Source organism: Bombus terrestris, chromosome 16 (genome assembly GCF_910591885.1).
Source record: "Bombus terrestris chromosome 16, iyBomTerr1.2, whole genome shotgun sequence".
Classification (NCBI taxonomy): Eukaryota; Metazoa; Arthropoda; class Insecta; order Hymenoptera; family Apidae; genus Bombus; species Bombus terrestris.
Genome location: NC_063284.1, coordinates 7,180,269 through 7,192,239, shown reverse-complemented (window position 1 = coordinate 7,192,239; position 11,971 = coordinate 7,180,269). Strand labels below are relative to the sequence as shown.

General features: G+C 36.0%; 2 protein-coding genes and 1 long non-coding RNA gene across 3 annotated transcripts; 1 reads left to right on the top strand and 2 right to left on the bottom strand.

Annotated features, from left to right (window-relative positions):
- The first annotated feature begins 63 nt into the window (after positions 1–63).
- Positions 64–10,070, top strand: LOC100648957 (D-3-phosphoglycerate dehydrogenase). The gene is made up of 7 exons (XM_003401794.4): positions 64–181; positions 1,850–1,990; positions 7,038–7,189; positions 7,959–8,311; positions 8,427–8,645; positions 8,735–9,172; positions 9,278–10,070. The coding sequence occupies exons 2-7, from the start codon at positions 1,856–1,858 to the stop codon at positions 9,520–9,522; spliced, it is 1,542 nt and encodes a 513-aa protein (XP_003401842.1). The 5' UTR covers positions 64–181; positions 1,850–1,855; the 3' UTR covers positions 9,523–10,070.
- On the bottom strand, positions 5,394–5,755 carry LOC125386579. Its single transcript, XR_007226873.1, has 2 exons — positions 5,626–5,755; positions 5,394–5,526 (listed from the first exon to the last, which is right to left on the bottom strand). It is a non-coding gene; the product is annotated as an uncharacterized LOC125386579 (long non-coding RNA).
- Positions 9,646–11,876, bottom strand: LOC100649072. The gene is made up of 5 exons (XM_012317843.3): positions 11,201–11,876; positions 11,016–11,124; positions 10,619–10,819; positions 10,333–10,542; positions 9,646–10,256 (listed from the first exon to the last, which is right to left on the bottom strand). The coding sequence occupies exons 1-5, from the start codon at positions 11,350–11,352 to the stop codon at positions 10,200–10,202; spliced, it is 729 nt and encodes a 242-aa protein (XP_012173233.1). The 5' UTR covers positions 11,353–11,876; the 3' UTR covers positions 9,646–10,199.
- Between the last annotated feature and the right edge of the window lie 95 nt (positions 11,877–11,971).

Here is an 11,971-nt window from a genome sequence, read left to right as displayed (position 1 = left end):
ATAACAAGAGTAAGAGCGACGGTAGACGCTCGAGTTTCGAGCGAATGAGGAGTGGGGAGACCCCTATAAGAAGATAAATCTCCAAGGAACAGGCAGTTTACAGTTGAATCGTCAGACAGACAATTTACCTTTTCAACGAATCTTCACACACATTCGAACACACTGAAAGGCGTTCTACAAGGTATGTATCTGTCAATCAAACGGACGTTGCATGCATTGTTTACATGTAACGTCGATCATGCATGAAATGTATATATTTTTTTGTCAGATTCTATATTTCATGTTCCTAGTACCAAATTTTTGTAATCATATAAAAGTGTAATACTACTAAATAATACGAAGATATTCGCACATAAACTTATTTTCCAATAGCACGATTTTTTATCGTTTTCATAGTATACAACTTTTATATTCATACGAAAATAGTATTAAATGACATGATATGTAATATACTTCAATTTAGTTAATTAGTATGTAAATACTACAATAAATAAAACTATGTGTAAATATATTTTATAGCTACCGTTATATCATCTGTTGAAAAACGATACGCTTATGGAACCAATCGATTCAGACGAACATTTTTCTGGGTTATCAAATACGGATGTTTATATTGTACAGTGTAGCAACTAGTGTAAACACGTTACTTAGAGAACATGTCGGCATGATAAGATATTCAAACATATCTTTTAATTGTTTTAAACAGGACCTCGTTTATACTATTATTGAATGCCACCGACCTATAAGTCATGTTGGCGTCACGTGACAGTCCGTGCCGTATAATATGAAATGACCTTTAATATTTACCTCTGGTAATACATTCTATACTGATAGTTTCCGTGAATGCACAATTTTCTACCTACATTTTCAACGCGGACGTTTACATGTAGTCACTCTCATAACTTTTTAAAACAAGACAACTTTCTTTAAATTGGACCAAAGTCTTGAGTCTTTTTGAAGCGTTAGAAAAATTAATTTACTAGATAACGTGCAAATAACAACTGTCACTGTTCGCAACTTTTCTCTTTGAATCTGTAATGAGGATTTAAATAATATGCCTTGTAGATTTATGTAATTATATTTGTATACGTGTTTAAAATGTTATCGAAAATCGTTAACGTTGGTATGATTTACAAATAGTTGAAACTGATGAAAAATCACAGTTTTTCGCGACTTTCGGCTTATAATAAATTATAATGAGACTTGATACAGTTTTTGATACCTGTCGCTTGTTTCTGCATCAATAGATTTCTATATAAAACTGTATATGACCGAGATAAGTCTACAAAACGTATTATTTGAATTTTCATTACAGGCTCAGATAAAAAAGTTCTAAACAGTGACTTTTACTATTTTTATACGTCATGGAATAAACTAATTCTTCTAACTTGTCAACAAATCTCAAGTTGTTCCGTCCAAATTTAAAAAAGTTTTTCTGTTTTAAAAAGTATGTATGTAATAACTGTTGGTTAATTCTCACTTCACGGGAATCACATCCATCGCATTCCGTAACAAGTGGAATTTTACGGGTCTTTCGTAGTTCATGAACAATTTGAATCTAAAAGCGTATCTATCTATATCTAGGTCATTGAAAATTTTCTAGTCCATGAAGTGTATATTATTTTAATCGCACCTAAAAAATTAATAAAGAAGAAACATAGGTTATCGACGACTACCGTGACAGTGAACACGTTGACGAACTAAATGAGCACTATTGTACCATTATTTTCCAATTACTCTGTATATCGAACACAAGCTATCGAAATCGTGGAGAACACGAACGTGGGTTAGTTATATCTAATGAAAATCTACATGCCAGAAATACACTCAGGGGTTCTGTCTGTTCAAGGATAACATGTTCAGCACACTCGGAAGCGTTCTCATAAGCGATCCTGTGGACGCGTGTTGCAGCGAACTGCTTGTTCGCCACGGTATTCCGGTCACCACTAAATACAAGCTATCAAAGGAGGAACTAATAAAAGAGCTTCAGGTATACACAATCTTTCATTAATCGAAACTTTCTTCCTTTCTCTTGTTTTCTGTACATAGACGCGATGAAATTGTCACGATCGTGAGCCCCGTTTTGTGAATGTATTACATGCGTTATATGAGACGTTAAAAATTTTCTTAGCACTGTCATGAGGCAACTGTTCGCAGAATCAATTTTCATCCACCTTCGATTATATTATTGCTTTTTCGCAAATACAAGTGCACGGTAATGTACATTTCTATCTTGCTTCGAATGGAGAAACCGGTTTACGCCATTTCGATTTAGTCTTAGCGACGATTAGGCTTAACTGCACTTTCCCCCTATGCTGCGTACACAGTCGACTGCGCACGTTGTAATATGGCGACGCATGCATAGAGATTTTTCGTGACTCAGGTTGTAACAAGATGCGTGAACTAGTATTGATTCTGCTTTTCCTAATTAAGATGTTCTGTCTAGTATGTCCTCATTTTTCAACGTACACAAAATGGAAGAAATATGGTAAATATCAATATCTCAGCCACCTCACCGATTTCGATGATTATTGAATGCAACTTTTTTCTACACATGAAACGACCGGATAAAATGACGCTTAATCCAAACCTGATCGGTGCGTTTGTTTGTAGCTTATATAAAGGGAAATTGAGCGAGGCGGCAAACGTGTCGGCTATGCTTGTGACTGTGTCACAGATAGACACATTATTAGCATATTTTTGTTAGATTTGAGTTAGATGCTGTTTTATCCGCCCACCGCGTCGTGTTGTAACGGGAGTACAATTAATTATAGGCAAAATATACTATATCGGACCGGGCAGTTTTTCGCAAATATCTCGGGAACTAAGGCCAAAGGTCAGTTTCATGTGAAGAATAGAGTTGTTCAAAATGTTCATTTCTACAACATATTGAAAAATTCTTGAAATCGGAAAGGTGGGTTAGATAATTACCAAAAATATTTGTACACTATTACTGTGTCGAACTTTTGATAGAATCTTCTCACATAAACTACATTTTTAAAGGCAGTAGAATGGAACCAGAAATTAATCAGATCGTAGTTCACGTACAATTAATCTGGTGGAAGTAGTACCGTGTAAAATTCTCGTCACAATCAGATGCAACTTATGAATTCCTTATTCGTCGATAAATTTATACAGGGTGTTACGTTGGGCGACACTCTGCCTAGACCAGGCCACACACCGTGAGCAAGATGGCAACCAGATATCGGCAGATCCTTCCTGCGTACCTTCAATAGTCTCAAGTACTCTCCATAAATCCCAGGGATTTTCTAGTTAAGGTCCTTCAGACCGAACAAACATTATTTCATTGCATTGTTTTCTAAAGTTTATTATCCACCAGGGGTTAACACGGGAAAGTTGCCTTTTCTCACGTATGAGTCCTCCCACTAGCAACTTTATCTCGAGGGCGGTTGGCATCCTTCCTCACCCACCACCATAGCAAATAACCAATTAAAAACGAAGCCTATTTCCCTCACTCTTCTAGCCAAAATTGGCATCAACAAATCCGATGATCCCGTGCGCTGGACACACCCATCCTTAGCTTTCCTTCTCCATGGCATCGTCGCCGAGCTTCACTGATTTTCCATCTTTCAAACAGTCAACATCCTTTTGACCGAGTTTACACCCTTAGATTAGTCACTTAACTCATACATACGCACCAGCGTAACTGGAATAAATTGTGATTTGTAACTTGTTATAGCAGTGTCATATTCTATTTAACTACCCTTATTATCCTAAAAGAAATAAGGGATCGATCATTTCGTAGCGTCGGTTATCTAATCGCAACGGGAATTTACAACTCCTGTTGACGTGCTTCCTCGCCATCGCGTCTCTCCGCGAGTGGTCGAAAGTTCACAGGGTAATTCTCTTCCTAGTTAATTCAGAGAAGGTATCAACGACTACATTCTGACGATAACCGATGTTACAAACACGATTGTGTATACGTGTAATTTGTCATCAAAGAGAGATATGGTTGCCATAACCCGGTTGTATCTAAACAAGGGTGTGATTTGCAACACGATTAACGAAATTGAATCATCTAGCAATAGCAAGAGAATCTTCCATCTTAATCGGCGAGCAGGGTCCCATACTGATGTAAAGAAGTTTCAAATAGACGTAAAACATGACATTAATGCCGAATTTTCAGTCTTGAGGATTGAGCATCATAATATGTTTATTGGTAGATTACGAATGTTCATACATTTATGCGAAATTTAATATAGCTCAACAGAGTTTAATAATAGCTTGCATTATTGATAATAGCAATGGTATTGGAATAGGTATCAGATTACAAACTACGATGGAACTTCATTTATTCGAACTCGCCGGGGAACAAACATTCATATTCACAGCTAGAGTACGTAAAATCCGAGTTCACATTCAAATAACTGAATTTAATCGCCGAGAGTTGATATAACCCAGATATATCCATCGCTCCTCCAGAAGAACCATTTTCCCAAGTAATTGGTTTTTTCGTACAGGAAGCTTATGACTATTTTTTCAAAAACTCCATAGCAGTATATATAATGGAAAAAAATTGTGTTAATCGCTAATTATGATGCAGCGAATTTAATCCCCAAATAAAAGAAACGTAAAGTTATTTTATCTAAGTTAATCAAGCCATAAGTAGTGTTTGTAAGGTTTCGTTTCAATAGACTGATTGTGAGTTCCACTTTACGTGATTTCATGAAACTCGAACGTCGATGTTATATCGAACTATCGCAGACGTATTTGAGCGTGTGTAAACCGCTTTATTCCCGTTCTCGCGTCCCTCTTTCTTTTCTTTGATCTCGATCAATTGCCGCGTACATCGAAGTCGGTGCAACCGGCTAGATCCAGTTCGGTCGACAAACGCGAATACCGGTTTAGCTACACGGGTCGTTGTACTTATCTGTCTCGGCCGAATCCTCTCTCCTATTGTGCGCCCGTAGACGCGCAATTTCCGTGATAGCTCCCGACAGGCCATTATCAATGGCGAATTCCCAAGAGCAACAAAATATAAAAATGTTACATTCTCGACGACTTACTGATTAATTTAATTACATAACGCGAATTTGATTATTTAAGTTATGGTATCAAAGATATTAAAATATAAATTACAAACAAATTTAGATCTCGTAGAGGAAGGTTGAAAAACATACTTGTGTACTTTTACGCATCCCGAGAAAGGCACCTGAATCCGCCACCGCTTATCACTATTAGGACGAGCGTGAAGAGCGCATTTACAGTGGTTCGCGAAAATATTCGAACGCTTGTCAGAGAATTTTTTTTTCATCGATATATCATGTGCATTATGGGAAATTTTTTAAAATCTCGTTAGTGCACTATAACAGCATAGTTGAGTACGCATAACACCAATTTTTGGGAAAATTAGGGAAGTTTGAAAATGCCAATTTTCTTATCGAAATTATTAAATGATTTATTTACGTTTTTACAGTAGAAGACAGGTACAGTCTGTCGCGTTTATTAATTTTATCAGATTTTTCAAAATAGTAGCTTTTAGCTCTCCACGCATGTAACAGTGACCTGTGTACATATATTCATATAATTAATATAACGTGCATATCGTACCAGTATTATATGCAATTCTAAATAATTCTATTTTTATTAAATGAGATAATATACTTTTTGTTAATCTTTATCGCTGTCTGATTTTATAATGGATGCCATGTATCTAACGTGCGATAAACAATAGGTTATCGCAACGATATATGAGCAAGAAAAATGCCCTTTTATTCCCGAGCAGCCAATTGAGTTTGATATGTACTCTGTGTATAGAAGTTGTAGATTTTGTTGTGAATATGTCGGGATCTCGCTTGAAATTGTACTATAGTTACTTTTCTTGAAATAACGATTTATTCTTACCGGGTCCTACCAAATATTTCAGGCAGTGATATATTTGACAGAAATAATGGATTCAGAAAGCAATATAAACTCGCGTTACTTGAAAAAACAAGATAATAATACATGGCTGCACGAGAATAAAGAAACACTTTGATGCGAATGTGCAAACGGCAGTCGCGCTACCTATTGGATGTCACTGGCATATCGCTACGATAATTCGTTATTCGTCGCATGCTACGTACACGCTACGCACACGTTATGAGGCCTGCTAAGATACTCAGCAAAATCTTCACCCTTGAGCTAATAGTTGAGCAAATACTGCGATCGACAGCGGTGACAATGATTAGTAAAAGGTAGGACAGTTTAAAATTCATTCCTTTAGTAAAAATAAAGCTACTTGGAATTGCATGCGATGATAATACTTGGACGATGTGCACGTTATATCAGTTATATAAATCTGTACATAGGTCACTGTTACATGCCCGGAAAGTAAAAAACGATAATTTTTTTTTTTATGTATAAAGCAACATTTCGAAAAATCTGAAAAAATTATCAGTTAATAGACATGATAAGCAGATAGGCATAAGTGTCGTAATTTAATAACTTGAATAAAAATTTTCAGACGCAAGGTCTTGAAAAATTGCCAGATATTTGCAGATAAGTAACGCCATACAGTAAAAGAAATCATGTTTAGGTCAATAACTATCCTAATAATAGGACTAAAATTTTGTCGAAATGGTTTCCCTAGAAAGCTCCTCCCATCGACGTATCGTAAGTTCCATTTGATTTGCCGATACTTTTATCGTGCTTATTGGAAATTACAAAACGTTTATTGCAAACATACACTTAGCGAACAATTGACAATCTTAAACGTACAATTAGCGCTAAAGACGGTCTCGCTATATGTTGTGGCTTGTTGATATAGTGACAACAATTAACCATCCAAGTATTTTGACGGTATTTGCGAAATGTATGCTTCCAATACATTTCTTATAACTTCTATTGTAAACATTTTCAAATCCGTTTTAGATTTGACCAACAGTTAAGGTAGCCGTGTCTCATTACAGTACTAATGACATTTCAAAATGTTTTATATAATAATATAATACGTAAAAAATGTCTAAATGCATACGAATATTTTCTCTAGTCGCTGTAAGTAACGTACTATTCACATAATTATACGTATGAAACAGAATCACGAAGGATTGATCGTGCGATCGGAGACAAAGGTGGTCAACGATGTGTTTGCTAGTTGTCCAAAGCTTCGCGTGGTCGGCCGGGCTGGCACTGGCGTCGATAACATCGATCTTCAAGCTGCCACGAGAAAGGGAGTCATCGTGTTAAAGTATGTCCGCTTTCTCTCTGTTACTCTTCTGTTACTATAACTTCGTTAACTCTCACGATAATTGTACATACCTGAAATTGCTCGAATTTGTTAAAATCATGTTGAGGAACAAAAACAGAAAACTTCGAACAAGGCTTGCAGATGTTGGAAATATCTATCGGATGAAACGTCGCGCATTAAGGTTGGGGCATTTTTTTGCGAATATCTCGAAACCTAAGGCCGATCGACGTGATGGGGAGTAGTAAATATCATAATATGTATGAAGAATAGTAAATACTACTTAACACTGTAAATAACACTTTGCAAAAACTAATAAATATTTAACAACGAAATTTGGCACATTTTTTAAGAATGACGTAAGCTAGATTTTCACCAACTCTCAACTTCGTAGGTTTAATTTTACAAGAATAATTAACGATTGAAAAACGTTTCATTTCATAGATATTCTTTACATCTACGATATTATCTCTTTCATTCGAAACTTTTTGTCATTTGATTATTACGTTCGTTGAAATATGAAAAAAACTATTTTCAGCAACTTTGGAGATGCAGATAACCAAACCTGTACAAATGCAAAGTGGTAAACATATATAGGATTTATTGTTGAACATAATTTTGTCAAATTCGTGCAATAAAATTTCAGGTGGCACATTATGTTGCGTCCAAGGCTAATTTGACTGGAAATATTAAATATTACAAATAAATATTATAAATCGCTCGGTCAACGATATATTAAATAAAATGCTAAGCAATTATGCATTTTTTTCAGTACACCCGGTGGAAACAGCATCAGCGCTTGCGAGTTGACGTGTGCGTTAATCTCTAGTTTGGCACGCAACGTTCCTCAGGCGGTTCAGTCGTTGAAAGAAGGACGATGGGACAGAAAATTGTATTCCGGTTTCGAGTTATCCGGAAAAACACTTGCGGTGCTCGGAATGGGTCGAATCGGTCGCGAAGTGACTCGAAGGATGCAAACGTTTGGCATGCGTGTGATCGCCTTTGATCCTCTACTCACGTGCGAAATCGCAAACCAGATTGGTGTGGAGAAGCTCACTTTAGATGAGATATGGCCCATAGCTGATTACATCACCGTACATACGCCGCTTATTCCTCAAACAAGAAGTACTTTGAAATTTTTCTCAGTTATTTTCATTACAGTATCGGAACGAAATATTTTGAAGAAATAATCTATTCGCGTTCTATTAACTAATTTACAAATAGATACACCTTGTTTCAGATCTGATCAACGCTACAACCTTGACAAAGTGTAAAAAGGGAGTACGTATTGTAAACGTGGCTCGCGGTGGTATCGTGGACGAAGAAGCATTGCTGAATGCATTGAAGTCGGGTCACTGCGCTGGAGCAGCTTTGGACGTCTTTATTGAAGAACCACCGAAAAACCCTGTCACTCTTGAATTAATCGCACATCCTAAGGTCATCGCTACTCCTCATTTAGGTAACAACCTTTTTCAATGATATTTTTCAAATAACTGTTATCTTTTATCTTTACCCATAACTTCGTTGTAACTCAATTTTGACTTACAGGAGCAAGTACCGAGGAAGCTCAGCAGCGAGTGGCCGAAGAGATAGCCCAGCAGTTTATAGCATTATCTGGTAAATCGACAGAATATGCAGTTACCGGAATCGTAAATGCACCAATGTTGCACGCTGCCATGTCAGACGAGAATGCATCGTGGATCGAACTGTCGAAAAAGTTGGGTCAACTGATTGGTCGGTTCTTGAAGGGGAAACTGAATACAATTGTACATAGTCAAACAGTTGGTAATGTCAGCATGCGAGAAAAAGTATTCGTCCACACAGCCGTTCTCGTTGGAATTTTATCAGGGAAAACAAAGAACGGTTTGAATTTGATAAGTGCACCTATATTAGCCGAGGACATAGGCATTGATGTTAAAGGAAATCACAAAGAGTCGACTGATGGGGAAGCAATCGTTGTTGAAGCTGAAGGTCATCAGATCAAAGGTAAGATGAGAATAAAACACTTTTTATCAATGTATTATCATTCTTGACGTTCTCGGTATATTTATTTCTACTGTTTTGGTCCATTTCTCCCTCAATTTTATCCAGGAACGGTCCGTAACAATGAACCACTGTTGCTCTCGCTGAATGATGCACAATTCGGCAATGGAATCGCTCTAGGGAACTACGTCTCCTTATATCAAACCAACAACGTCCAAGATCTGGCAAAAATTGTGAACGCTTTCTCTACAAAAGGCATCAACGTTTACAACTTGAATGCTAGCGGAAGCTGGATGGTGATTCAAACCGATCAAGAAGTTTCCGTACGTGTTGACAGCATCGAATCCTTCTGAAGCCCAAGTTTTTCAATTAAGAGAAAAGCGCAGTATTTTGAAACTCGGTATGACTCAGTTTCACGCAAATCGAGTTACATTTTTGTTACATCAATATGTAGATTAATTATATCAATGTTCGACTCTGTTCGATGTATTATTTATTGCTCCAATTGAAAATGTAGGAAAAAGAAACACAAATGAGTTGTGTTTCTGGTGAATACACCTGTACTATGATCACATGTAATTAAACATCTTTATAAATCTTACATACGTACACATGTATTGAAAACTAAAAATATACAAAAATATATATATATATATATGTATGCGTGCGTACGTGCATGTGTGTTGTGTATACGTTATATGTATACATACAAGTATTTATATTTTTATATTGCTAGTATTCATTAATAAAATATTACATGTATCACAAAATTACCTGCATTTACAACAATCTTCGCGCGCATTATTTCTCATGCGATAAACACAATACATCCACACACACATGTGCCAAGATGACATGAGAAATGTATATACCTTAGAAAATACAATCATTGACAATTCTACACCAGTGAACTAAAAAATTATTTACCTGTCCGTTTGCTAACTAAGCCAACTAAATACTTTCTCCAATAATCTATTGAATTTTCATTGCATTTGAAACATACTAAAATATAATCTTAGAAAATGTAAATTTATATTCTTTCGTAGCTATCTAGACGACAACAGTTAAAAGTGAAGGTGATTCCATCCTGTAAATATAATATTAAATTGTTTGCAAGGGTAAACAAATGAAGAAAAACCTGAATCATGTCTTAATTAACTTACTTTAACGAGTGAAGGAAGACTTTGCCAGAAGCTATGATTAGGCATCATTTCCCAACCTGTTGCACCCCTCAAGAACTTCAAAGTTAGTGCTCCACCAATAAAGTATATTCCAGAAATCACAAAGAGATAAATGAGTAATGTAGAACCAATGGAAAGGCCCTTAGAGTGCATCAATGTTTTACAAGCATAAGTAGATGTTAAGAGTAGATGCTGAAACAAAAACGCAAGAGTTTAAGAGAATCAAGAGAAACACCTGTCTATTCCTTTTAAAATATTTGAAACTTACATATTCTTTAAGAGTGTTATTGATAGATTCCACGTACAAGTGTGTTTCACATGAACTACAACATGACAGGGCTATTGTTGTTGTGTAGTTCTTATGATGAAACATGAAAATAGGTGGTTTCGAATCGTCACTCTCTATAATTATCTTTGTTTCCTCTGCTTTACCCAGCACAAAAGTATTGTTGTTGCATGTGGCGCACAACTGGAATCATGATAGTAGTGTGTCATTACATATTACAATATCAATGAATTTTCACAATGTTTTGTACAATATGTTCATAAAAGCTTTCTAAAAATATTCAAATACTATCGTGAATCGTTGTACGTTGAATGACATCGATAATAGAATTAGAGCAAACGAGAAAATTCCATAGCATATTAATTAAACATTTCCTTACAGAAGCACCATCTTCTTTGTGACATTCGCTTGTTTGATTGTTCGACAGTGGCTTATTTGTACAAGGATGGAAGAAGAAAGCGCAATCCTGTTCGGTACTATTTATAGACCTAAAAGGAAAGATTTCTTTTCGGATAAAAATTAACGAGCAAAATATGAAGAGGTTAGGATATTTGATCCACCGACCTTGAATTAACCAGCGGCATCAAACTGTACCCTTGCCAGTTTGGAAACATGCACGAACAACCCGTTAATTGTCTACATTCTGAAGAAGTTTGCTCGCAAAAAATTATTAAAAGTGATGCAAACACAAACAAAATCTCATTTTTCTTGATCATTTTTGACAAGGCTGATCTACGCGTAACTGCACCGCTATTAGTCAAAACATTGCCACACTCGGTGTCACTAACACTAACCTCTTCGTATTAGCCAATAATACAAAACATATTTTAAACAAAATAAATGATTCCATGTATCATCCGATCGACTAATCTAAGAACAATTTGAATAAAGGCGCGATGGGGACACTATTAATTTTCATAAGCAATTCTAAAATTATCTTTCCTCTTGGTGACATGTTCATAATTAGCGATTATTTCTGCACTATACAACGATCATGATCATTTCGTTACAAGATTTCAAGGTCATCAATATTTTTTTAAATTGTACCCTATATTTATTTTCCAATATATTTATATATTGTGTAGACAAATTCAACGACTTTAATAACCTTAATAATGATCAATCAACAGATGGTAAAATTAAAAAAGCAATGTAGCGAGAAATTAACTGAAATTAGTCTTATTTCTGTGATTCTGAAAGAGAGATTAGTAGGGATATTGTCAGGCAAAATCCTGTCAAAAAATGTACACTGAGAATAAGGACCTCTCGTGGTCAACAGCTGCATTATCAACACACCTCGTCTCCAGCGCTCTTGGTGGGAGAAACGAGCATAGG

What these genes read in the sequence shown, in the direction of transcription:
- LOC100648957 (XM_003401794.4), top strand. Translation starts at nt 1,856, where the DNA reads ATGTTCAGCACACTCGGAAGCGTTCTCATAAGCGATCCTGTGGACGCG. An exon ending in AACTAATAAAAGAGCTTCAG is followed by an intron (nt 1,991 to 7,037) that starts GTATACACAATC and finishes CGTATGAAACAG; the next exon opens with AATCACGAAGGATTGATCGT. An exon ending in AAGGGAGTCATCGTGTTAAA is followed by an intron (nt 7,190 to 7,958) that starts GTATGTCCGCTT and finishes CATTTTTTTCAG; the next exon opens with TACACCCGGTGGAAACAGCA.
- LOC100649072 (XM_012317843.3), bottom strand. Translation starts at nt 11,352, where the DNA reads ATGATCAAGAAAAATGAGATTTTGTTTGTGTTTGCATCACTTTTAATA. An exon ending in ACAAAGAAGATGGTGCTTCT is followed by an intron (nt 10,820 to 11,015) that starts GTAAGGAAATGT and finishes TCATGATTCCAG; the next exon opens with TTGTGCGCCACATGCAACAA. An exon ending in GTCTTCCTTCACTCGTTAAA is followed by an intron (nt 10,257 to 10,332) that starts GTAAGTTAATTA and finishes TTATATTTACAG; the next exon opens with GATGGAATCACCTTCACTTT.